Genomic DNA, 27337 nt, shown 5'->3' with positions numbered 1-27337 from the left:
CATTTTTTTTTAAAGATATAAAAGACTTCTGGCTGTGAATTTGCCCACACTAAATCAGCTAACATTATAGCATTAGTCGTGTGGATTGTGAACTCATGATTGGTAGGAAAGTGAATATTTAATAGTGGCCTATGAAGATGAAATTAATTAGATGTTTTGATGGACTATTGCTGTATGTGAACCCAACCACACATGCATAAACATACTCTCAATGTAGGCATTTCCAGGTCACAGCTCACTTAAAAATAAAAAGGAAATTATATTTTGCATAAAAAAAGCACGAAGCCTATCCTTTGCAACTGTAACAGCAATAAGAATGAGATTTTCCTGCATTACAAGTCAATTTTGAGGTGTAAAAACTAAACCTCATGCAATATTTCTAATTTCCTTTGATTCTGATGTGAAATATAACCCGTTGCATGTTGCAGGTTTTGCACTAGCCATAATCACCAGGCCAGTGTGTTCACTAATAAAGTGCGAACCTTTCTTTTGAACTGGTTAACCCATGTCTAAAAAGGATTCAGGTGCAATAAAAAAGTCCTCCTTAAATGTACACGCAACAGAGGAGACTCATACCATGCAAACTCACACTTCAAGTCGTAGAGGAAAAATAAACAGAGTCTGTTGCATGTGCATTACTAGAGTAGCGACAAGCGGCAGTCATTATTAGGTAGAGGATCACAGTGTGCATAGAGTGAGCCGACGACTGGCCAATGATCATTGAGTAAGGCAGCATAAATCAGAAAACTGGAAATGGAGGCCTAAGCCGGCAGATTTCCTTCCAACAAAACACTGTTTATCCCTCGTTCCTGGTTTAAAGTAGCAGCAGCAGCAGCTTTTGATATGATGAAAGCTGATGTGTGTCGTCATGGTAATCATGGTAATGCATGCGCACGCATCACTCTTGCCCGAAGCCTTCGGTTTCCTCGATGGCGAACAGCAGCTTCTCCTTTAACTGCTCGTAGCTTTTATAGGGCGGCAGATCCAGGCGGTTAAAGCTGGTGGGGTGAACAATAAAAGAAACTTGTGTTTTAGATCTTATAATTATTAACTATAAGAATGCTATGTTTTTAGCTTGGAGATAGTAAATGATTTAATGCACACTGGTCATTTACAGTCAAAGCTAAAATTATTCAGACACCAGATATAATTTGTGATATGTTTTTACTAGTGTGTGCAGGACACTATAGTTTATTTATGTAAGTGAGGAGAGCAAAATAAAGTAAACTGTGACATATTCTACACAAAAAATTCTTCATACAGTGACTACCAGTAAAATTATACAAATTTGGGACCAAATATTATTCAGACACTTTGAGCTGATCATGTTTTCTTCAGTGTTTTTTCTGTAATTGCTAATGCTCTTTTTACACACAGACTGAACAACATGAAGCATTGCTTGGTCACTGGTTGAGCTAAACTGGTATTATCTAATGGTGTAGTTAAATTTAACAGCTGACAGATATTCAACATAATTCATTAAAGGAGTAGTTCACTTTTAAAAAAACTTTTGCTGATAATTTACTCACCCCCATGTCATCCAAGATGTCCATGTCTTTCTTTCTTCAGTCGAAAAGAAATTAAGGTTTTTGATGAAAACATTCCAGGATTTTTCTCCATATAATGCACTTTGCTGGGCACCAAACGGTTCAAGGTCTAAATGACCGTTTCAGTGCAGCTTCAAAGGGCTTTAAACGACACCAGACGATGAATAATGGTCTTATCTAGAGAAATGATCTGTCATTTCAAAAATAAATAAAAAAGTTAAAGTTTTATAGGCACAAATGCTCGCCTTGCAAACTCTCCTGTTCGAATCATTGACTCGAAAAAAGATTCGTTCATTTTGATGAACGAGTTCGAACAGGAGAGTTCACAAGGCGAGCATTTGTGCCTATAAAACTTTAACTTTTTTATTTATTTTTGAAATGACAGATCGTTTCTCTAGATAAGACCCTTATTCATCGTCTGGTGTCGTTTAAAGCCCTTTGAAGCTGCACTGAAACGGTCATTTAGACCTTGAACCGTTTGGCTACCATTGAAGTCCATTATATGGAGAAAAATCCTGGAATGTTTTCATCAAAAACATTAATTTCTTTTCGACTGAAGAAAGAAAGACATGGACAACTTGGATGACATGGGGGTGAGTAAATTATCAGCAAAAGTTTTTTAAAAAGTGAACTACTCCTTTAAAAAACCAGTCAAATATCAACTGATTTAATAACTCTGAGTTCTGCTCATATTTTATTACCATTTTCTAAACTATAGCGAATAAACTGTGATAATGTGAGAAATGTTGAAGGTGTCTGAATAAAGTTTGGTTTGACTGTATTATTAACTATCAGAATGCTATATTTTTAGCTTGAAGATAGTAAATGATTTAATCTTGATTGTGAAGTGAATGAACTGCACACTGGTCATTTATGCCATACAGATTGTGTGAGAACAGGCCTGCATACTGTACATTATGGTGATGAAATTTGATTTCTGATCTTACCATGTGTGGCTCCTCGGCAGCCAGTTTTCTTTTCCCACTTTCTCAATACAGAACTTCTGCGGCCCATTGCTCCCTACAGAAATAAAACACACATTCTGATCAATAAACATATTCGGTAACACTTTACAATAAGGTTCATTAGTTAGCATGAACTAATAACAAACTGCACTTATACAGCATTTATTAATCTTAGGTAATTTTAACATTTACTAATACTGTATTAAAATCTTGTTAACATTAGTTAATGCACTGTGAACTAACATGAACAAACAATGAACATTAGGGGTGTAACGATACACGTATTCGTATTGAACCGTTCGGTACGAGGCTTTCGGTTCGGTTTTCGGTACGCATTTTTAAACCGAACGGTTCGTTGGACCATTTTTCCTGCCGACCAACATTTCGTTATTTCAAATGTAGGCGCGTCTCGCGTGGCAAGCGCGCTCATAATGCCCTCAAATGTTAATCTGAACTAAAATAAACCTTTGTTTATAACTACTACAATATTACATTTGATTTTGTCCAAGGAGCTGTTTTGTTTTATAAGCTCCTAAGAAAAGTCAAGTATAGCTCCATCATAGCTCAAAGTAAAAAAAAATATCATACTTTATGATGTTAGTTTTAATAAAAATATAATACAAAATTAAATCAAGGACATTTCTCTGGCATTTCTTTCTTTTTGCTGTATTGAAAACGTACCGAACCGTGACACAAGTGTATCGTATCGAACCGAACCGTGAATTTTGTGAACCGTTACACCCCTAATAAACATCTGTATTTTTATTAACTAACATTAACAAAGATTAATAAATACTGAAACATGTATTGCTCATGGATTGTTCATGTTAGTTAATACATTAACTAATGTTAACTAATGAACCTTATTGTAAAGTGTGACCACGTTTTCTTTAAAGTGCAATAGAAAGGACTTGACTTGCGTTTAAACCAACATGTTAAGGCATTTCTAACACAAACTCCCTGCAGTTTCCTCAAAAACCCAGTTTGGGAAACTCTGGTCTAAACAATCACACATAAAGGCACAAAAGATTGAGCCTATTTTGGGTGAATTTGGAGCATGTGGGTCACGTGTGTGAGGCAAGACCCAAGAATGACCTATAAATATTATTTTAATATCTAAAAAAAAACGAAGCAGCACAAGCAAAAATGTTTACAAATGATTGAGACTATTTCGTCAACTTCACGCAGTTGTGTTAACTGGCTAATGTTTTTCAAATTACTGTATATGAAGACTTCAAATGCAAAAGCCACTAAACGCCACCTCCGTCATGAGGTAAATGAGGTAACGATATTGAGCGAATGCTCTCCGCACACAGTATACGCTCATCAAATACTTTGCTTTAAACTCGCTAAATCCCAGCCTCAGCTCACTCAGAAATACTGGTTCGTTGGCAGACACCTTTAAATGCCACTTCCCTTTGCCACCAAAAGCCTCTAAATTCACAGAACCAATCAGAAGACGCGAATCAAATCACATGATCTGACACAGTGCGTATGAACCGACACAGTGCGTATGAACCGGCTTTCAGTTGTCGAGCTGCGACTTCTTTATCCTGTTTAAAGAGATTTTTAAACAAGATGGAGGATTATAATGAAATGGATGAATCTGTAGTAGTTTCAAGTCACTGGCAAAAGGAAACGTGGTCAACCTTTCTAAGAGCATTAAAGGATTAGTTCACCTCAAAATGAACATTTCCTGATAATTTACTCGCCCAAATGCCATCCTTGATGTTCATGTCTTTCTTTCTTCAGTGGAAAAGAAATTCAGTTTTTTGAGGAAAACATTTCAGGATTTTTCCCCACACAATGTACTTCAACATGTTAGTTGCGCTTGAAGTCCATTGTGTGGAGAAAAATCCTGAAATGTTTTCCTCAAAAAACTTAATTTCTTTTCCACTGAAGAAAGAAAGACATGAACATCTTTGGGGCATTGGGGTGAGTAAATTTTCATTTTGAGGTGAACTAATCCTTTAAGACTGAAGGAAATGAGGGGCATTCACACCAGAGGAACCTTTTCATAGTTCCTAGAACTATTGGTGGAAGTTCCCGGATTTTGGCGTGTTCGCACCGCAGGAACTAGGAATGATTTTAGTTCCAGGAATCCTTTTGGAGGAACTAATTTAGCTCTTACTTTAGAGTCGGGTCTAAACCAGCACTATATGAACTACCAGTGACGTTAGTGAACGCTGATTGGCCGAACGTACTCTAAACACCAGCACCCGCCATTAAAAAAAAAAAAAGTTATATTTTTACTCCACAAACTAACTCTACGAACATGGAAAGCAGTGATAGAAGGACCTCTTAACCTTTACGCTAAGGAGAAAATCCAGCGCCACTTGAGGGGACCAAGCGAAACATGATTATGTATTTGTGCTCAGGACATCAACCACACAGCATACACTAATACTTTTTCATATACTGTCTACTTTAAGTATAACAGTTCTATCTAATAACGTATTAGACAGGGCTGTTAGACAGATCGTAAACTAATGAACACGGAGAATTGAAAGTCACAACAACAACCGTGGCTTACGTCACTTCAGAGTTCCTATTGGCGGTGCGAATGCAACCAGGAAAATATTCCTAAGGGAACCATTAGTTCTCGGGAAACCACCCTGGAGGCTCGTTCCTAGAACTACCCGGTGCGAAAGCCCCTATAGTTACAGTGGCAAGGACAGGATTTCACGAGTAGCATGTAAACACAACAGTGTTTTGTGTGCTGCTGTAACCCTGACAGAAACGGATATAACCAAGAACAGCTCTATTCCACCCACGACAAAGTGAAACCAGACGGACTCTGAGGTTTTCACATGGATAATCAATTTAGTTAAATACCAGTGAATTGACTAGTGACATTTTTGAAAACAAGGCATTTCAATAAGTGCCTAATAACCTTTCCATTGCCATTAAAGTGAAATTACTGAACCTAAACATAGAAGCCTGATTTAAAGGGGTCATATAATGCCATTTTTGTACAAGCTAATATGATTCTTTAGGGTCTAAATTAAAAGTTTGTAATATACTTTAATTAAAAATTCTCATTTGTATTGTAAGAAAACACTTATTTTACCTGGTCAAAAACAGCTCTGTTTTCAGCACGCCGTTTCAGTGCATATGACTTTAAATGATCATGAGCTTTGCTGACTCCGCCTCTCTGTTCTGTGCATACACCGTTTGTAACACAATAACCATAACGCTTGTTCAGTATAAACGTGGAATTATGAATTATATTGAGAACGTCATACATAGAAAACATGCCGTAATGTACCCTGAGTGTAAACCTTAGACTCATTCATTGTGAAGCGTGCAGCTAGCGATTTGCAAAGATTAATATATTAATATAAAGTTTAATAAAACGTTACACTCACTTCCGTTCTTCTGGAGGTTCAGCAGGAACACGAATATCTGGTACCGATCCTTTTTAGCAAAGCTTCTTAGCAAATCCAGCTTTATACTGACCCTCGTTTATAAAGCAGTCTGGTGTGTGAAATGATTCGCGCAAACATGAGAGCATTGACGTTGCTCGTGGGGAATATTCCCTTCGAAAACAAACTCAGCCACTGTGTCTTCAGCGGTTCGGATTTAGGAACATTAAAATGACTGTGTTCGTTATTACACCCAAGAACAGAACACCACAATCGCTTAGACGCCATTCTGCTCATAGACAGTGCTCCAGCGTATCAACAATGAGCGCGCCGGTCCGCGCAGACTATGATTGACAGCTACCTCATGTGCAAGGGCGGGTCTGTGTTGAAACGCTCCCGTCAATCAACAATCGTGGGAGGGGCGTCCGTTTTGTTGACGTCACAAAAACGAACGGCTCGATTTGAGGCAGGGGAAAACATATAAGGAGATTAAAACAAAACCACTGGATGGATTTTTATCATTATATGATGTTTGTGTACAGGCACTGCCAACACACATTTCAGTACAATCAACTTTGTTGGGTCATGTAAAAGTACATGTACCATTATATGACCCCTTTAAAAAAAAATGTCAGACGGACATGGTGTTTGCATCTGAAATCTTCATATATTACACTGATCTTTTGTATAATCTGAATTTGAATATATAAAGGGAAAAAAAATCACATTTCATCATCATTTACTCACCCTCATTCTCATTTTTTTATTAATTAAACATCTTTCTTTGGGTTTTCAGAAAATTGTACGCAGATTAAAACAATGGTATGTGTCTGTAATGTTTGTAATGAACATGTATTTTTATGTTTTTAGATTTAGTACAATAATAACCCTGTTCAGAACAGATTTTTTTTTATATCATCTATGGTTTGCCAAACTTTGACCCTTACCCATAAGATCAGCGAATCCCCCGACAGGTAGTCGGCATGTGCCGGTTACAAACTGCAGCAGTCGCATACGCTTCTCATTGTCGATCTCCTTCACAAACTAAACACAGACAACAGACGATGGAACACCGACACCAATATGGCAGCATCTCCACATTTATGATCATGTGGGTGTGATTTGATTTGTGTTATAGTGTGAGATCTAACCTGCCAGAACCAGACGATCTGTTTGCTGCTGCGAGCGTAGTGTCTGTAGATGGCGTTCCTCTGCCAGTCCCCCAGATCAATCTCCTGCATCCCACACAGCATCACCTACACCACAATTACAGGATCAGAATATACAGAAGACATCGGATCTACATGTAGAGAAACTATGGCCTTATTTAGACCTGATAATAACATGAGTCTCAACAGTAAAAACAGTCGAATGCATCTTTCTTGTGCATTTGGAGGTCAGAGATGCATGTGGCCATATCACATTTTGTAGTGTTAACTAATTAACCATGACGTCCCAAACAACAGCTCAAGACTGCCTGCTCACCCAACATGTAGTCAAGCGTTTTAAACTTTGCTACTTAGCTACGACTTTAAACAAAAACAGTTAAAAAAAAGTAACAAATTCCTGATCTATCGTCCTGTGCCATTTTCAAGAAACGGCTGAAGACGCATCTTTTTTGGCAACACTTTATCCATTACCACAAACACTTTCTTTTCTTTTTCTCTTCTATTCTATATCTATTTATTTTAAATTACTGCGTTAGACAGACTAAACTGGGAAGGGTCACAGCACTTGCATATTGTTGTCCTATTGTTAGTTTAATTGCTTCAATTGCTCTCCTCATTTGTACGTCGCTTTGGATAAAAGCATCTGCTAAATGATTACCGTAATTCCTCAAATAAAAACCGGTATTCAAATAAACGCCAGGCCTCTGATAGTGGCCGGGTGCGTGATCAACGCAGAAAAATAAAGGCCGGTCTCAAATAAAGGCAGGGGAAAATTAGTGTGGATAATCTCCTAAATGCCTTTCATTGAAGAGATGTTACACCTGTCCACTTGATGCGTGTTCTGTGATCTGATGGCTATCTGATTGTGAAAAGACCAGGTATAAATGCCATCCGAAGCGCATTCGAGACGATTTAAAGCCGATCACTCAAACCACTTCTTCAGGAGGAGATCTGAGACGAGATTCCAGACGAAACTGCACAAGTGTAAATCAAATGCATCTGATTGTTGAAACCACGTATCTAAATTTTACTCCTCCCAAAAACGCTAAGAAATAAATGTGTGAGAGCGTGTTATAGGCTATGTAATGTTATAGCAAGTTGTGAGTGACAACGCTACTGCAACACGCATCACGGCATATCTATTCATAAAGCAAACGTGCAAACTATTGCAAATTAAAGTGAAAGTAAGTCGCAGACAATACTCCTCATCATTAAAAGTAAAGAAACGAAATTATCTTACCAGGGCTGTTGCCGCGCTCTCTTATTGCGGTCTTTTGATTCTGAAATTAGCTGATCTATCAAATGCAGCAGCTCTAGCTGTTGCTTTCGGTTGCCTGAACTCCATTAAATATGCGCATAGCGCGATTTATATCCGTTTTGCGAAAATACATTTGTGAGCAGATTTAAGTAGAAGTGTTTTGATAAATCAGACAGCTTTCCGATCTGAGAAAACGCATGAAGTGGCCAGGTGTAAACATCCCTAATGGCATTCAAGTTCATCGTAACGTACAGCCAATAGATGGTAGTAGACAATAGATGTAACACAGATATCATTTAGTGCTGCTAGTAAGTATAACGGTCTTTTCAACAACTTTATTGAAAACGAAATTGTCTTGAGGAGCATATGGAACCCAGACGGAAATTTGATTTTGATTTTTTTTTAAATAAAGGCCTGCCTCTAATAAAAGCCTGCTTCAAATAAAAGCCGGTTACGTTCTGCAGTTTAGGTAAATAAAGGCCCCGGCTTTTATTTGAGGAATTACAGTAAATGTTAAATGTGCATTGAACATTATGAGTTGTAGTTTGTACCTCCAGTTCCTTGGCATCAAAGTATTGCAGGTACTGCTGTGGCAAGACCTCATTAAAGCCCTCGAGGAACGCCTGAGTTTGTTCCTCAACACCTCTGGACAACCTCCACTCAGCAACCAACCTGTCACACGGTGGATTTCACAATCAGTCACTGATATTAGCGCTAACAGGGGCATAACTATTTGCTCTGCGAAAAGATTCTTTACAAAATGATGCAATGCATCATGCAATCTGAAATTGTTTTGATTACTTTGGTGAAATTCATAATTATTTTCAAAATATGCTGAAGAAGAGGGAAAATTAATCAATACCACATCAATACTTTGAATTTTCATTAGATATTTTTACAGTCCTAGTGGCTAACAATATTTTTAATATACATATATATATATATATAGTCACTGTTGGGTTGTATCTACAAAATCATTACTATAACACACAGTTTGGAGTGTGCGTGTTGCAGGTGAATAAAGAACTGGAACTTTGAATAAGTACAGCATTTTTTACTCAAGAAACACTATATATATATATATATATATATATATATATATATCTTCTACGCCAGTGGTTCCCAACCTTTTTTTGTCTGAGACCCCCTTTTTCCCAAGAAAATATTTTAGGGCCCCCCTTCACATTTAATGATATTATCGCTCTTGTAAGCTTGCAGCAAGGATGACAAAATATGTTTTTTTTTCCAAACAAACGGTATGTTTATGCACAAATAATAGCCTATAATATTGAAAATACAATAACAAAAACATCAGTAGGCCCTTTGTAATTTAAAAACGTAAGCCTAGGAGAAGCCTATATATTGGCCCTATTTGAAATGCAAAAACAAAAATATTCATACTGGTGTGTAGGTAAAAAAAAGAAAGAATATAGGCTTTTACTAAATGACTGTTGTCTGGGGCCTCAATACTGGCATGTTATTTGTGAGGCTTTATCAATGTGAGGCTTTATTTTTTACGCTTTTGGCGCTTTAGCAAGCGATAATAAACTTGCGTTTATTAACAGAATAATGCGTCTTTCGGAAGAACATTGTAGCCGGAACTACTTCTCTCTGTGTACGTCTATGACGAGTCACGCAGGCACAGGGCTACTCCGCAGCGATCCGAACCAGTGTAAAATAGTCCCAAAGTAAACACTTATTATAGGTGTCCCATAGTGGTTCAGGATAAGACAAAAACACGGATTGGAAAATGGATTCATGATGAACTCGCTCATTATATACATTTTGTATATTTTGAACAGAAAAAAGTTAAGGACTTTTATTTAATGCTCATTGGTCAAACCTTTCAAAATATGACGCGACCCCCCACAGAGTTCGCTGAGGCCCCCTTGTGGGCCGCGACCCTCCTGTTGGGAACCGATGTTCTACGCTCCTCAAATACATAAAACATTAGCCTTATATATATATATATATTAGAGGTGGGCATAGATTAATTTTTTAATCTAGATTAATCTAGATTAATATTGAAATTAATCTAGATTATTCTAGATTAAAATGGCTCATTTGAATTCTCCCGAAGGCATTCAGAATATGTGTGCTACCCAAATAATGACTAAAAGTAAGTCTTTGAGAATAGTTTGCCTCGCGTAGGGATGTGCATTTCTGCCAAAAATGCCATTCAAAAATCGAGGAGCAAAAGTCGAATATCGTTAAAAAAAAACAATAAAAAAAAACGCAATGACAGAAAGGGAGGCCAATTTCATCTTTAGCGATTTGTCATCAAACAAACTGTTTATTAATTGAACAAGTAACATGTTTTCATCCTTTTTTTTAACATAGTAGGCTAATTGGAAGAAGAAAAAAAACAATACGCACGACAGTCCGTTTTTGCAAAAAATAATGTCATCATATGTCATAAGAATTTTATGTGAACCTGCCATGTTACTGCAATAGCCTCATTTTTAAACAAATTAGTTTCAATCAAGGTAAACTATTCGTGTGATTATGCCACTGCGCAATACACGCGCAATACACACACAATGTATTACCTGAATGAAATGAAATCGAATGTATCGTCCTGTGGAATCATTCATTCACAGACAGCTTACGAAGATGTTCAACTAATAAAGATCTTCATCGCTGGCAAAAATATGATGCATTTGCAGATTTGCTTTCACTAGACTGTACTGTAGATCCACGGCCACTTCATCCAACGGTCTTGATGCTCTTAAATCTTTCTGTTTCGACTCCGAGTGTGAATTGAAAGCGCTTCAGACGATTCAGTGCGCGAGGAACTGAACAGATCAACTGATTCGCAAACCGATTTAGACAGATCATCTGACAACTTGTTTGATGAAGTCTTTGAACAGAATCGACTCAAAAGAGTGATTCATTTGTAAATGAGCATCGCTCATGCCCATACAAAGGACACAGCGCGCTTGGAATAAACTCATTTAACAACGTATTGCATTAAAATAAAGTAACGAGAGGAACGTCGCCCAACGTAACAAAGTAAAAGTACACCTTGTGTCCCTGACAGGAAAATACCCTACTGCGCGATCTGTGACAGTAGGCGCGGCGTCATACTACACATTAGAATTGCGCTAAAAATATAGCGATATTCGAAAAAGCTATTTATGATCCCAACCCAACTTTGATTAACGGCGATATTTTTTTTATCGCCCGATAAGAGTCTTACGTTAACGCAGCACGTTAACGCCGATAACGGCCCAGCACTAATATATATAAAAGGCTAATGCTTTATGTATTTGAGGAGCGGAGAAGACCGTCATTGAGCCATTGCCAATACTGCCTTAAATAGCCTGTGTGTAGTAGCACTTCATCTTTAATAACATGAGATTTTGGACAAATGACAGAAAAAACGAATGGCCACATAGCTACAGTAAACATTATAACCCGTAAGCCGATGAAAACGTAACACAATGCACTTACTAACTCGGATGCGACTGTTCTAATGATTGACAAAACACGTCCTAAAAATCGCAGAAATTCACTGGTAAAATGTTAATAATATAAGAACTCGTGCAAATGTCTGACCATATATAAAGCCACAATATCAACTTTGACAATGCAGTTTAATTAATTTTAAAAAATTACGTTTTTTTCATTTTCTGAAAAGTAGCATTTTTGGAGATACAAGGTTTCCGCCTAACACAACGATATATTAAATTATTATTTATATATTTACATAATCGAATATATATATATATATATATATATATATATATATATATATATATATATAATTCATCTATGCACTATGAATGAGATTTCCTACCTGATATACTCCTCTTTATTTTCCTCGGTCACCTGAATGTTTCCTCCATCAGGTTTGAGTTCATGAGTGGTGACCTCTCCCAGAATCTCTTTATCCACCGAGAAAAACATCTCCAAGCAACATTCCTCTATATTATTATCCCTATAGAAAAAACATCATTATCTCCAACCATTGTCAAATTACATACAAAAATACATGATCAAAAATAGCACTGTTTTTGTTTCGTAATTAAGAGCAGTCACTGGGATTGTTAATTTTCTTATAACTCCTATCCCTTATTTTCACAGTTTAAATCCACAAGCCTTTACGTATGTTTCTTATCGTCTCTGTAACTCATTCAACTCATCCTCACTCACTTGATCCAGATGAGCGAGTTGTAAAACTCCGGGTCGATGGACTCCAGGTCTTTCAGAGCCAGAGGTTTATTCAGGATGCGCTTATAAAAGGGCAGAGAGAAGCCTGTGTCTATGAACTTTCCATGAAAGAGAGCCTATGAGAGAAAGAGAATGCACAATTAATATTCAGACATTTTAATTGAATTCCAAACTATGATCCTTCAGTCTGTCCAGTATGGTCATCAACATGACTCAAGCGTCATACCATTGCAATGAACCGGCCAATGAACTTGAAGTACTTGAGGTGATCGGGGTTGATGGAGGACGCGGGGTTAATCTGCAGGCAGTAGTTGTCTTTGCCGGCATATTCGAACAGACAGTACATGGGGTTCAAGACCTCGTGGGAGAGCAGGAAGAACCATTCCCTATGACAGAAACACACAACATTATTGTGCGTGTGCGCATATATCAACTCAAGTCATCACTTCCTGTAAATTATGTAATATACCTTGCCACGCCTCCATAATCAAGACCCTCCTCTCCTGGGAAAATAATCCACAATCTCCGTCTCAGATCTTGTGGATGGCAACTCATAATCTAAACAGATCAAATTACAAATATTTAATTTCTTTCTACATGCCACATGATGACACACGTAACCCATAATTGAATTGTCAAATATAAAAAATATGTAATTCACCTGTTGAAATGAGTCCTCGAACAGTGTTTTGCGACTGACGTGGATCTTGATGTGCTGAGGCATTGCTAGTTGCTATGGTATTAAAAGGATCATTTAAATCAATCAATCACATGTGCAAATATTGCCCTGTTATATATATATATATATACAGTATATATATGAAAATTAATGATATATTACATTATTTAATCACGTTTTTAAACAATCCTCACTGACATTACTGCAACAAGTTTCTTGCATTGCCTGCTACTGAATTACCAATAATTAAAATGACAACATTTGTTCTGTTCATTATAGTGTTTTGCTGATTAAACCGAAGTAATACAAAATTTGAATGAAACATTTATAACCCTAATGAAAGAACAGTAGCAGGTTTTTAACAAAATCCAGATAATTTTATGAAGATTTAGGGCCCTATTTTAACGATCTGAAACGCAAGTGTCACAGCGCAAAGCGCAAGTAACTTTGTGGGCGGATCCCTGCGCTGTTGCTATTTTCCCGGCGGGATAAATGCCTCTTGCGCCAGGCGCAAATCTAAAAGGGGTTGGTCTGAAGTAGCTTCATTATTCATAGGTGTGGTTTGGGCGTAACGTGAAATAAACCAATCAGAGCGTCATCTCACATTCCCTTTAAGAGCAGGCACGCTTGTTCTAAAGCGGATTCCTATTATACCGGCGGATTTGCCAGGCGCGCGCCAGGAGCGGTTCACAGCCGAGGAGAGCAACGTTCTCGTCAGTCAAGTCAAGTCAAGTCATCTTCATTTATATAGCGCTTTTAACAATGGAGATTGTTTCAAAGTAGCTTTACAGAGATAAACATATAATTTACGGTAACAGAGATTGTTTTGGCTTTATAGCGATTTTTGAATAATGTTATTTCCAGCTAAAGTTGGTTTTGATTGATTCACTGCCAGCAAAATTATCATTTGTTATTACATTAGGGGCCACTAAGACGATGGCGTTCTCTCCAAATAGACTTTAAACGTGAACCTGTGACCTGATGGCGTTCACATGCGCATTAAAAATTGATTCTATAGTTATATTCGTTTGAATATGTGTGCGCAGGTTTGTAATTTCCCAACAAACCATGCCTAAACAAACTACTTGTCTTGCCTATAGATAGATAGATAGATAGATAGATAGATAGATAGATAGATAGATAGATAGATAGATAGATAGATAGATAGATAGATAGATAGATAGATAGATAGATAGATAGATAGATAGATAGATAGATAGGGCCGTAAAACACAGAGAAACACACCCAAATTAACTTCTGTTAAACAGGCGTATGATAATTTGGGTAAATGTGTAAGCTACATGTATGCTTTTATAATAAATTGTCTATCTATCTATCTATCTATCTATCTATCTATCTATCTATCTATCTATCTATCGTAATAATGTATGATTTGCAAAAATGAAAACTGCTGCTTAGATGAGAGAATCAGAGTGTATGCGCGTTGTGCACACGCTACATTGATTATGGCCAAGCATGCGCCCTTAAAATAGCATAATGAACAACGCGCAACGCGCCACTGACTTTAGACTAGTTTTTTCTGGTCAGTGGCGCAATTGTTTTATAGAACAGCAAAATAGCATGAGGGAAAGTTTGCGCCGGAACACGCCTCCTCTTTGCGCTGAACCGCCCCGGGGAGCGCAAGTGTATTTCTTAGTTAACCGACGTGCGTCTGTGGAGGGAAAAGTCCGCTTTGCGCGGGTGCAAAATAGGAATGATACATGCGTCAGTGTACAAAGTCATTTGCGCCGAGTGCAAGATAGGGCCCTTAGTGTCAAAGCGACTAAAAAATAGAGTTTGTAACTGAAGTCACTCGGTCTTACCTGACACCAGAAGCGGAAATAGTGCACTTTGGCTTTAAAGTCTCGTACGTATGTGATCTGAGGGCCGTTCTCACTGCAGGTTCACAAAGACAGAAACAGACTGTAAAACTACACCAAAACCTGGCTGTAATACATCAACAGACAATATTGTTTAAAAACAACATGAAACTTTTAATTGTATTAAACCGCATTTGACTTATGTAACATATTTCTATTTCAAAGTGAACATATTTGTATCCTAAGACAGGAACAACACTGTCTATGCTTTCATTATGAACATCTACAAACACAGCGACAGGTCACAAAAGACATTCTCTTCCTATATTAAGCTATTAAAAGGGCTTACAGGGAGGATTTTCCTGTACGAGGGTCGATATATGTCGTCGTTTTCCTGTTGTGATCGACGAAATAGGGAATCCCGTCCACCGTAAACCTCATCTCCCAACCCTCCGGCAAAGGCTTCTCATTCAACAACCTGACAAACAAAAACATTTCATTCAAGCAATAATTCTCCTTGTCAGCTTATTCTGTGAAGTTTTACATCAAATAATAATATCATATAGCAGGGAGGCAATTTAGCTGTGTTCAGGGTTATTGTCGTTAACTAAAACTTATTAAAAACATTTTTGTTAATTGAAAAAGTAAAGCTGAAATGAAAAATAAAATATACATATTAGATGAAAAACTTAAAATTAGAAATATTGCCTTGGCAACTAACTGAAATAGGGTTAAGATTAGGAACTAAAATTACTAACTGATAAAAACAAACTAAAATAACTAAACTAAAAACTAAATAAAATAAACAAAAACTAAAACTGAAAAAAATTAAAACAAAATAGTAATTAAAAAAATGTCAAAAGGACATAACAAAAACAAAAAGTGAAAAATAACAGCTAATATGAAAAAAAAAGAGCTTCACGATTGTGGATAAATTGAGAATAACTTTATTTTTTTTTACTAATAGAATAATAGACTAATAAATGTTTCAATGACAAATACATTTTTAACAGTCACTTGCCACCACTTACTGACGTAACTATGTAATCGATACAAGAATTTTTTGAAGCATCTTGTTACTTTTAAAAGGTGATTTGCTCTATTTATATGTTTATCTGTTCTATTTATATCTGAAATATAAACTTTTATATGCTCCGGTATGATTTTGTCAAAGGTTTAATAGACAGAGGCGAATCACTGTCATTTAGAAATAAGTTTGCGTGGGTTTTTGAATCGAGATCGCCATCTTTTGACGACTAATCGTGCAGCTCTAATTAAAAAACGAAAAATACTAAAATAACAGTGGCTTTGGTTGTGATTTTGTCCCACCCTTGTGTGCGAGGATCCTCCCATTGCGTGGATCTCGTAGGATGATGAACAAAATACATCCTCCTATTACTGTCTGTCCGTTTCTCTGTGAGCCAAACAACACACAAGCAGGGAGTTGAGGGTGATACACAAGAAAAGACAGATTGAGCCACTCTATTATGAGAGGAAAATGTGATTTCTTCTTTCTGCAGTATAAAAATGACTCACCCCATCCCGCCGGCAGAGGACCCAGAGGGTCAAACTCTTTATTAGCTGCAGGCACAAGCTGTTCCTGCTGCTGCAGAGATGAGCAGACAGAAGGAATAAGGACAGATGAAATACCCTCAGCTCGGGTCATAGAGGAAATCCTGGCATCTTTTCATTTAAAATTGCTTGAAAAAAGTTGATGTCCATTATCTTTGACATATTTACTCACGCCATAGATGAATCTCTGGTTGAAGCGGTGCATGGCTCCCTGCAGCTGACTGCGCTGGTTCTGCCACTCCTCGTAGTTTCGGACCGACTCTAGTGTGGGTCTTTGCCATGTGGTGGTTCTGATTATATGATCCACATAGTACACACGGCCCATCGGGTCCAAGCGACGCTCCCAACTACCCAACAAACACACACAATTCTCTAAACAACTGCTTTGTTTTTCATCCAAAACCTTGGATGATTTCTGATACCAACAACAACAACAAATAATAAGTACCGGTAGGCTATTATTATTATTATTAGTAGTAGTAGTAGTAACATTAATCTTTCATACATAAAATGCAGCTAAAAGGGTTTCACAGGTCAGAAAATAAAAAAGCATTAAAAAAATGGCATTTTATTAAAAAAGTCAGTCAGTAACACTTTACAATAAAGTCCATTAGTTAACTACCTTAGTTAACACGAACTAAGAATGAACAATACTTCTACAGCGTTTATTAATCTTAGTTACGGTAATATTAATTTCAACATATACTAATACATTATTAAAATCAAAGGTTGTATTTGTTAACATTAGTTAATGTACTATGAACTAGCATAGAACATCTGTATTTTTATTAACATTAACAAAGATTAACTAATATAGTAACAAATGTATTGCTCATTGTTAGCTCATGTTAGTTAATACATTAACTAAAGTTAACTAATGAACCTTATTGTAAAGTGTGACCAAAAAGTCAATAAAAAAAAAACAATACCCAAGGACGCTTAAAATATATTAATGGAAAGCCAGCTTAAATGCCGTTTTCAGATGCTCTTGAATGTTTGGGAGCTTATCAAACTTCAATAAGTAAAGGGGCATAATGACTAAATCAGTCAGACATTTTCTGCTTTACATAAAAGCATCTCTGCATCAATGGTTACCCCGGTGGTAGCGGTTCTGGTCTTTCCCATGTGGTTCTTTTCTCAATATGATCCACATAGTAAACACGGCCGTTCTGATCCATTCTCTGCTCCCAGCTACACCACACAAAAAGAAATTCCATTAAACATATGAGACTAAATCCATTCAGGCTTATTATTATAACAAAGTGTCTTTATTTACATTAATTTATTCATTCTGACATGCAGCAGGAGCATAAGCTCTTATCAGTGGTGAAATATGAGAACATTTCTGTCACTGTGAGCTAACCATAGCAAGAACATTAGAAAATAATTCATCTAAACTAAAAAAGTAGAAAGGTTTTTGATGTCACATACCCAGGAGGAAGAGGGCTGCTATTGATTAGCGAAGCTACGGGTGGTGTTGGACTGGCACTGGGGGCCTGATTTGACCCTGAACCTGAGCTTGACCCTTGACTCTCCGTTTCTCCGTTCACACACACTCGTGGAGACGCCTCCGGGCTGGGAGCTCTGCTGCCGTGTGTGGGAGTAGAGCCAGCAGAGGATGCTAAAAAACCAATAGGTAGGGAACTTTGCCTTAAAGTGCCAGTACTATGTTTTTTCAGATAGGACATTTCATGTAGTGTGTAGTACAGCTGTTTGTGAATGTAACATGTCTGCAAAGTTTTAAATATCAAAGTGCAGATAAATGGAGTTACTGTCTGCCCCCCCACAACATGTTACAAACCTAGGTAGGTTTGAAACAAATTTGCAAAATGCCAGCCTGTGGTCTTCATTGAACAATGTCCACGTTGACCCACGCTGTATCAACCAATCATAACAAACTGGGCCATCAGACCAATCAGAGCAGAGTAGATCAATCACAACAGACTGGACCATTTGACCAATCAGAGCAGAGTCCGCTCACGGAAAGGTGGGATTTAGAGAGACTGAATCCTTTATCGAAGCGTTTCGGACACTGTGATAAAAAAAGCTGATGCTGCAGTGTATATTATGAGAAAATTAATGTGTTTTTTGACCTCGGATGCATGTAAACTAGGGGTGTAACGATACACGTATTCGTATTGAACCGTTCGGTACGAGGCTTTCGGTTCGGTTTTCGGTACTCATTTTTAAACCGAACGGTTCGTTGGACCATTTTTCCTGCCCACCAAAATTTCGTTATTTCAAATGTAGGCGCGTCTCGCGTGGCAAGCGCGCTCATAATGTAAGAGACGCTGGCGTGACCACAACATTGCCCAACATCAAATGGCAAATGTAATGTAAGCGGAACGAAACTGAGCTACTCGTTATTGTGTGGTTGAAGGACCGTTTATCAGTGTGGACCAATGCAGCGCGAGCCGATCTTGATCATCAGCACTGTTACTACACAGCCAAATCCAGTAAAGAAAAATTTTGAATTCGCCACTGAAGTGATAACATCGCTGCGAGATCTAGTGAGAAACATTCACATTTCTCCGTTATTAACGGATCAAACAGCGCTGACGTGGAAACCAGGAAGAAACATTGTGCCATGAATGAACTATCCAGTGTCCACAGATCAGCAACATTCACCATGGGTTTACTGTAGTAACACTACTAACTGTAACCATGGAAGTTTGGCAGGAACAGTAGGCTATAATGCTTTCAAGTAACATTACGTTGGTTTTATTATTTATGAAACATTATGAATTGCTGCCATCAAATGCTGCTATCAAATGTTAATCTGAACTAAAATTAACCTTTGTTTATAATTACTACAATATTACATTTCATTTTGTCCAAGGAGCTGTTTTGTTTTATAAGCTCCTAAGAAAAGTCAAGTATAGCTCCATCATTGCTCAAAGTAAAAAAATATCATACTTTATGATGTTAGTTTTAATAAAAATATAATTAAAAAAATTAAATCAAGGAAATTTCTCTGGCATTTCTTTCTTTTTGCTGTATCGAAAACGTACCGAACCGTGACACAAGTGTATCGTATCGAACCGAACCATGAATTTTGTGAACCGTTACACCCCTAATGTAAACATATTGTAGGAGACTCCAAAACAAAATAGCATCACACATGTGACACCATATTGTTACACCCCTATTGATAAGGTTCTCTACCTGTGGAGGAAGTGTGTTTATGTGCCGAGGCAGGAGGCGGTCGCTGAGGTCGAGATGGACGCGGTGGTCTCAGAGCCCCTGCGGATGGAGAGGAAGACTCAGTACTTCCCACTGCATGACCATTGGACAGCGGCGCTTCATCAGTGATGTCACTGGATGGGGACGAATCTCGACTAGACCAACAACAAACAGAGACAACTATCAAAATTCAATTAGCGTAAAATAAATAGCAAAGCAAAAACGGTAACACATTACAAAAAGGTCTCATTTGTTAACTTTAGTTAATGCATTAACTAACACGATCTAACCATAATGGCATTTATTAACCTTTGTTAATGTTACTAAATAAAAATGTTCATATTCATGTAAGTTCACTGTGCATTCGCTAAATGTTAACAGATACAATTTTTGATCTTATTACTAAATGTTGATATTAACATTAGCTAAGATAAATGCTTTAGAAGTACTGTTCATTGTTAGTTCATGTTAACAAATGAAACCTTATTGCAAAGTGTGATTTTCAACTTATACAATATCTGTTTAACATCAATAGGTGTCATTCATAATATAAAGGAAATGGGCTAAAAGTACATTACATTTTTTTAACAGTTAGAACACTCTCTGTTTTATGAGCCTGACAATTTTTTTATATTCCACAAATCAACCGCTAACATTCAATAATCTGGCCATATTTTAATGCATATTATTTAAACCAAAATAATGAGAATATAAATGAGTATATAAACTAAAGAAGGAAAATATTTATAAATCCTGTTTTATGATGATCTATAAAATGCACTGAGTGAGCAATCAAGATATTTCCCTCGAGAACTAATTTAATCAAGAATTCAAACAAAAGCAAAGAAAGATACAAGCTCTGCACATAAATGTGGCAATATTTCATCAGAAACTTCACAGTAGAGTTGAGTAATCTTTATTTTACCTCCCTGCTACATCCCCGTTCTGTATGGGTTCTCCATTTACAGCCGAATCTGTGATTGCAGAGAAACAACAACATTACACAAATCTCCATTTTAAACAGCAAAGAATTAGAGCTGCACGACTCAAACCGAGATCAAGATTCTCCCACGATTCTGTGCAGACGACTAAACAAAATAATGTAATTTTTTTAGAGGTTCTGACAAAATGTTAATTACTACAGTCTATTTAAAATGTCTATTTAATCTGAATTAATGGGGTTTTTTTATCGGATTGAATGAATGATTCAATGACTTTACTAGTTTCATTACTGGATGAATCAGCGTTTTTTTTTTTAACAAATCTCTTGATTAAATGACAAATTTATTTTTATCAGTGCCTATATTTGAAGTGCCATGTTACTTTCAGAAGGTAAATTATTCTATTTTGATCGCTTCCGTAGACATCAGTGCTTACGGTATACCAGAAAAACAGCAGAGATAAAGAAAGTCTCACTGTGCTTTTGTTCCTCTGAAGCAAAAGTCTCGGGATCCATCTGTAGTCCATCCAAACACACTGAGAGATCTCCAACCACCTCCGATCGCACTCTGTCTGAACTCAACTGCAACGTCTGCACAACCTCAGAAACTGAGACACACAAACACACATGATCTTCAACATAGCACTGCTTACAGAACTGAAAAATGTATATTAACAGCCCATAAAAGCAGTACCAACACTTTTTGACCATGGCTTGAAATGGCATTTGAAATGACAAATGACTCGTTCACACCGAGTCATGAATTGATTGAAATTATTCATAAAATAAACCAACATCATTAAGGCTTGGTAGCATGTTTTACCAAAAGTTCAATATCAAGCAGATTAAATATAAGCTTTTAAAGATTAAAACAGGGTAAATCATATTCACAGATGACCTGGAAAGCTAAATTGGCTTCACTAAGAAAGCTCACAGCATCACTTCAGGTCACAGGAAAAGAAAATGGTAACCTGGTTCCAGGACAATCAACACCCTCAACTCAATCTTCAGTTCTATAATTCATATCAGCGGTGAGCGGTCACACACACATGACCAAAGTCTCTGAAAAAAACCTTTGTTTGATACTATGAGTCAGTTCACCTGCCTCTTTCTTTATTTCTTTAACTCTTGAGTGCACACACACGCACACACACACACTAAACAGGCCTGACTCTGAATAATGAGCTTCACAAAAGGAAGAATATGGAAACTCACTCTTCATATTGTTGGCTTTTAAGGTCTCGCTGACCTCCAGAGTGGCCAACCCCAGCAAAATGTCGGCTTTAAGTGTCTGGTGACTCCAAACCCGGAAAATTAACTTGCTGAAAGGGCTGACGATCCTGCGGGGAATATGATCAACAGAGCAGTGATGTTACTGTTAACTAAATCTATTAAAAATTATTGAAATAAAGCTGACTTAAAAGTTTTATATTCCATAATTCAACTGCTAACAATCAGGCCATATTTTTATGCATTTTATTTCAAATAAAATAATGAGAATATATAAGACAAACCAAAGAAGAAAAAAAATTCACTACACTTTTATGTATCAATAAATCATGTATTATGTAATCTATAAAATCTCAAGTGCACTGAGCGAGCAGTCAAGATATAAATAATATATAAATATTAGATAAAAAAACACTTGGAAACTAAATGAAAAAAATAAGTTTGTTAAAGTACTAAAATTACTAAAAACTAAAATAAAAATAAATACAATCTAATAAATCTAAACACAAAAAAACGTATATAAAAATTAATAAAACTTATTATTAACTTATAAAATTATGAATAAATACTATAATGGTATATCAAAAATACTAGAATAACACTGACTGAAATAGTCATTACACTTTAAAAATTTAGTTATGTGAATTACAACATACACGTTTAGTCTGGAGAGAGAGATCAGAACAATAGGCAACACTTTACAATTAGGTCCCATTAGTTAACGTTAGTTGATGCATTAACAATGAGCAATGCATTTGTTAAAGTATTTAGTACTCTTTGTTTATGTTAGTTAATAAAAATAAAAATATTGTTAGTTCAAGTCCAAGAAATAATGTTAACAGATATTTTCAATTTTGCTAATGAATTAGTAAATGTTGAAATTAAAAATTAAAGATTATTAAGAGTATTTTTCATGTTAACTAATGTATTTAACTAATGTTAACAAACAGAACCTTATTGTAAAGTGTCACCGAACAATATAACGATGATAAATACTGATTCTGGATCAGCTCTGTAACTCAACGGTCACTCGTTTTAGTTCATATGTCTCTCTTACACAGTGAGAGACTGTTTCCATTTGGGACTGTGAGTGTTGGTGCATTTCTCCGTCTTCTTGGACTGGCCGTCCACACACACCTCCACGTAAGGACTGGGCCCAAACCAATTCTTCTTACTGTCCCGCAGCTTAGCGGACAGAACTAACCAAAGATAACAAATGTAATCACAGATCTATTCAAAGTATTCATCTGAAGACATGACAGCAAATATCCAGATAGCTGACATCTTAAAATAATGACATTTCAAAATGAAAAAGCGCTACACTGCAATGTATGTGTGCAACCCAAATTACAATTGTGAAGTCTTGCAATTACAAAATAGAGATTATCACTTTAGCTCACCTGTTATCTGAAGTTGAGACTTCATGATGCGGCCATTAAAAGGCTCAAATCTGAAATAAACAAATAAGCATATACAGTCAAACCAAAATTTATTCAGATCTCTCACATTATCTCAGTTTATTCGCTATAGTTTAGAAAATAGTGATAAAATATGAGCAGAACTCAGAGTTATTAAATCAGTTGATATTTGACTGGTTTTGTCCGTCCTTCGGTTAGACTCTCACACATGAATTATGTTGAATATCTGTCAGCTGTTAAACTTAACTACACAATTAGATAATACCAGTTTAGCTCAACCAGTGACCAAGCAATGCTTCATGTTGTTCAGTCTGTGTGTAAAAAGAGCATTAGCAATTACAGAAAACACATGATCAGGTCAAAGTGTCCGATTAATTTTTGGTCCCAAATTTTACTGGTAGTCACTGTATGAAAAATTATTGGGTATAATATGTCACAGTTTACTTTATTTTGCTCTCCTCACTTACAAAAATGAACTATAGTGTCCTGCACACACTAGTAAAACATATAAAAAATTATATCTGGTGTCTGAATAATTTTTGGTTTAAATGAATGTAGACTGATTAATTCGGTTAAGTCTCATGATTATAACAAGAACATGTCAACTGGGACGGTAGTAAATAGTGGAAAAGGTCATAATACAACATTCAAAGCCATTTTCCTTCTGTAATGTGTGACATTTCTAAGCGAAACCGGATATGCTTTCATGTTGACTAACTCTCTTTCTAAAATGTTTTTTTTTCTGGTTGATCGGTCACCAAATGCACTGTATAGACACACCTGACCCCTGATCAGTGCTGTATGTCGTTTAGTAATGGTGTGTGATGTATGGCGTAGTTGTGTCTTCAACACCTCCCTGCGGTAACAGCTAATCTCACAACCGAAGTCTCCAGTAATCCTTGGCAGATTACAGATGATGTAATTCAAGGGCAGACCATGTTTCTCAGTCACTACAGGGAATGAGTCTCTCCGTCTCCACTGAGAGAAAGCACTGATAAACAGAGATTAAGGCTAGACTTTCACCCGAAAACAAAAGGCCTGTCATTATTTACTCATCCAGACATCGTTTTCAAATCCAAACCTGTATGACCTTCATATTCTAGGCTATTTAACACAAAAGGAAAAGGTTCTTTCTGCTCTTTCCAATACAATGAAAGTTAATGGCTACTGAGGCTGTCAAACTCCGATAAGAACATAAAACGTCATCCATTCCTATTACTCATTATAACAGGTTTGATATTCCTCTAAACCATCTTTAATGCCTCCAAGCGCATTAAAAGCTCACATCTGCACACTGTCAGAGATTAGTCAGCCACATTAAGTTAAGCACTTCATAAAAATCAACTATTTGATTTGAATAGTTCACAAATGTATATACTGTTGTGAACTGTGGTTTTACTTTTAAGATAAGACACTACAATGTTTTTTTTTTTCATGCACTGGTCAATTGTGAGATTTTGGGCTATTTTGCTTCCATCTAATATACACCTTTAAGTGTTTATTTTATTACACATTGTCCGCTTGCGTTTGTATCATTTAACAGGTTTACATGACATTTTATTCCTAAAACAAGGTGGAAAAACTCTATAATCGACCAAATGAAACAAATTTTGAACATGACTTTATCTGGAAATGTATGCAAATTAGTGCACATTTAATTAGACAATGTATAATATGCATATTTAAACATAACATTTCAGAAACCTTGTAACATAAAACAATTGTTTTAATGTAGCGTGAATAATTAACTGGAGAAGTATGGTGCTATCCATTACCATTATACCCTGTGGTGTCTTGCCTTAACAGTTGGTACAAAAACATTTGATTTCACACACTTACAAAAGCACTGTGGTTTTACCACGGTACAGAGATGATATCACATGGTAATATCAAGGTACTTTGACATATATACCACAGAAATTATATAACAGTTCCATTGTATTCCTGGAAGTAACGTTAGCTTTGTGTAGCATACAAATATCGTGGCAGTACCATGTACCATGGTATCATATGACACTTTTATACTGTATTATTATTATGATGATACTGTCACAGAACTAATGAGGGCATTACAGAAGTGACGTCACGTAGCGTTTTCTGACGGTGTCGCAGCTACAAAAACGACCGTTTACAAGTCAATGAAATGCATATATCTGTTTGAAACCGATAACGGATAGTTTTTATTCGTTTCAGACTATTAACTACGTACATTTATCAAACAGCTGTCAAAACCATCATCAGCCGCACGCAGTCTAACGGTCAGTCAGTCACCGGTCAAACAAGCTAGCGCGTTATCAAAACACGGCTGGTTTTCTTTCATATTGTCCTCTATACGCGTGTGTCGCTTATATCTTACCGTCTTATGATCACGGGAAATGTTTCTAGATCTCAGTTTTAACGGGATCTGAGGTCATCTTCCCGTCGTTAAAATAAACTTTGCTCCATCTCAACCGGTTGAACAAACGTCCGCCACCAGCACTGGCTCCATGTCAGATTGACGTCACTGCGCAACCCCGTCACGTGACGCGCGCAGTGCTTTTGGATAATGTGCTACTATTACCCATAAAGACTGAAGAGCAGAGGTAAAGGGATTTATTAATATGATTCAATGGCTGCACTTTCACGAGATGGCGCTGTTTGCCAGGACAAGTCCAAATGAATGGTGGCCCTTTACTGTAAATATGTGGAGATTTAAATGAAATTTCGATGACATTAAAGGCATTTTATTTATTAGGTTTTTTTAAAATATAATAAAATATGATAGATATAAATAGGTTTGAGTCAAAAATGAGTCAAAGCAGTGATGTCCATGGAACTACTGCTGGACTAATCAGCATCCGAGGAGGAGGAGAAACCATGGAGAAACACAGCGCGAAGAACTTCCTCTGAATCGGTTCGTTCGAACGATTCGTTGCAATTAAAATTGTTCATCGATTCTTTTCTTCGTGTTTTGTCTACCAGTCATGTTCCCATAAAGGGGGGGGGGGGGGGGGGGGGGGGGGGGGGATACACAATGTTTTTAGGGGAAAAAAGTGTTTTGAAGACTGAAGCCTCGCCATCTGAAATTTTCTTCTAGAATGATCATTTTTATCAAGCTTGTATGTTTATGTTCAGTTATTTCACTTTAACGGCAATGGAAATGACCTATTAATTGTCATTAAAGTGAAATTACTGAATCTAAATATACGAGATTGATAAAAATGTTCTTTTTAGAAGATAATTGCAGATGGCACTTAGAAGCTTTTGCATCTGAAGTCTTCATATATAAATCAGGCGAATGATATATGAACAAAGCCATACAAACCTTCAGAAGAATATGAAAAGGAATATAATTGTAAAGTTTTGTGCATGTAGCCTAAGTGCTGCTAAATGTTTAGCATGTTCTGGATGATGATGCATCAGCTAATGTATTACTAGGAAATAAATAGAAACATTTGCTAATTTAGTTTTTATATTAGCCTACAAAATGTAAAATATTAAAAGAGGGGTAAGATGGCCCCTACTGGATAAACTTTTACAGAATGTATAAATTACTTTTGATATCATTCTTATTAATATTAAATATTTAAATAAGTGTCAATAAAGTAAAATACTAAAGAAACTGTTGTATTTAACATTTTATTTTGACACTTTAGTTGATAATAATTTAATAACCGATGACAGACAAAGCAGAATCACAGTGAAAGAGATTCATCTGAAAGGTAAAATTATACAGACATGAATTTTTACTTATTTAATTGCCCATATTTGAATTGAAGATATGTAATAATAGCAAGTATGCAAATTTTAATGGTTTCACTCGACTAACAGGTTTTAATGAAAGCGAAGATGTCTGAAATATGCATCTTACTCATGGAAATACTGAATAATAACCCCATTAATTACAATAAATATTAAATTTCAAAATAATATCACTAGTAACTACTTGCCTTCTGTGCAAAATCTGGGTGGCCGATTTACCCCAAGGGTCTAATTTTATCTTTTTACTTCTAAATAAAAACTATAACTTTTACCCCAC

General features: G+C 36.5%; 1 protein-coding gene across 2 annotated transcripts; it reads right to left on the bottom strand.

Annotated features, from left to right (window-relative positions):
• Positions 1 to 891: 891 nt before the first annotated feature.
• itcha (itchy E3 ubiquitin protein ligase a) lies at positions 892 to 25832 on the bottom strand. Of its 2 annotated transcripts, none has more exons than XM_056242543.1 (24): positions 25676 to 25832; positions 23302 to 23351; positions 22959 to 23100; positions 21887 to 22011; positions 21148 to 21279; positions 20657 to 20705; positions 19714 to 19886; positions 17980 to 18169; positions 17644 to 17739; positions 16721 to 16895; positions 16513 to 16582; positions 16306 to 16390; positions 15326 to 15454; positions 14980 to 15052; positions 13139 to 13210; positions 12947 to 13035; positions 12704 to 12863; positions 12460 to 12593; positions 12104 to 12244; positions 8856 to 8976; positions 7029 to 7133; positions 6825 to 6921; positions 2495 to 2567; positions 892 to 998 (listed from the first exon to the last, which is right to left on the bottom strand). In XM_056242543.1, the coding sequence occupies exons 2-24, from the start codon at positions 23324 to 23326 to the stop codon at positions 899 to 901; spliced, it is 2556 nt and encodes an 851-aa protein (XP_056098518.1). In that variant the 5' UTR covers positions 23327 to 23351; positions 25676 to 25832; the 3' UTR covers positions 892 to 898. The 2 variants fall into 2 exon arrangements, with proteins under 2 accessions (XP_056098518.1, XP_056098519.1); XM_056242544.1 differs by having other exon boundaries at positions 16513 to 16579.
• Positions 25833 to 27337: the final 1505 nt, after the last annotated feature.

This window comes from Rhinichthys klamathensis, unplaced genomic scaffold, assembly GCF_029890125.1.
Source record: "Rhinichthys klamathensis goyatoka isolate OS25496 unplaced genomic scaffold, OSU_Roscu_1.1 h1tg000730l_1, whole genome shotgun sequence".
Taxonomy (NCBI): domain Eukaryota; kingdom Metazoa; phylum Chordata; class Actinopteri; order Cypriniformes; family Leuciscidae; genus Rhinichthys; species Rhinichthys klamathensis.
The sequence above is the reverse complement of the archived record's forward strand: the minus strand, read 5'-3'. Positions and strand labels throughout refer to the sequence as shown.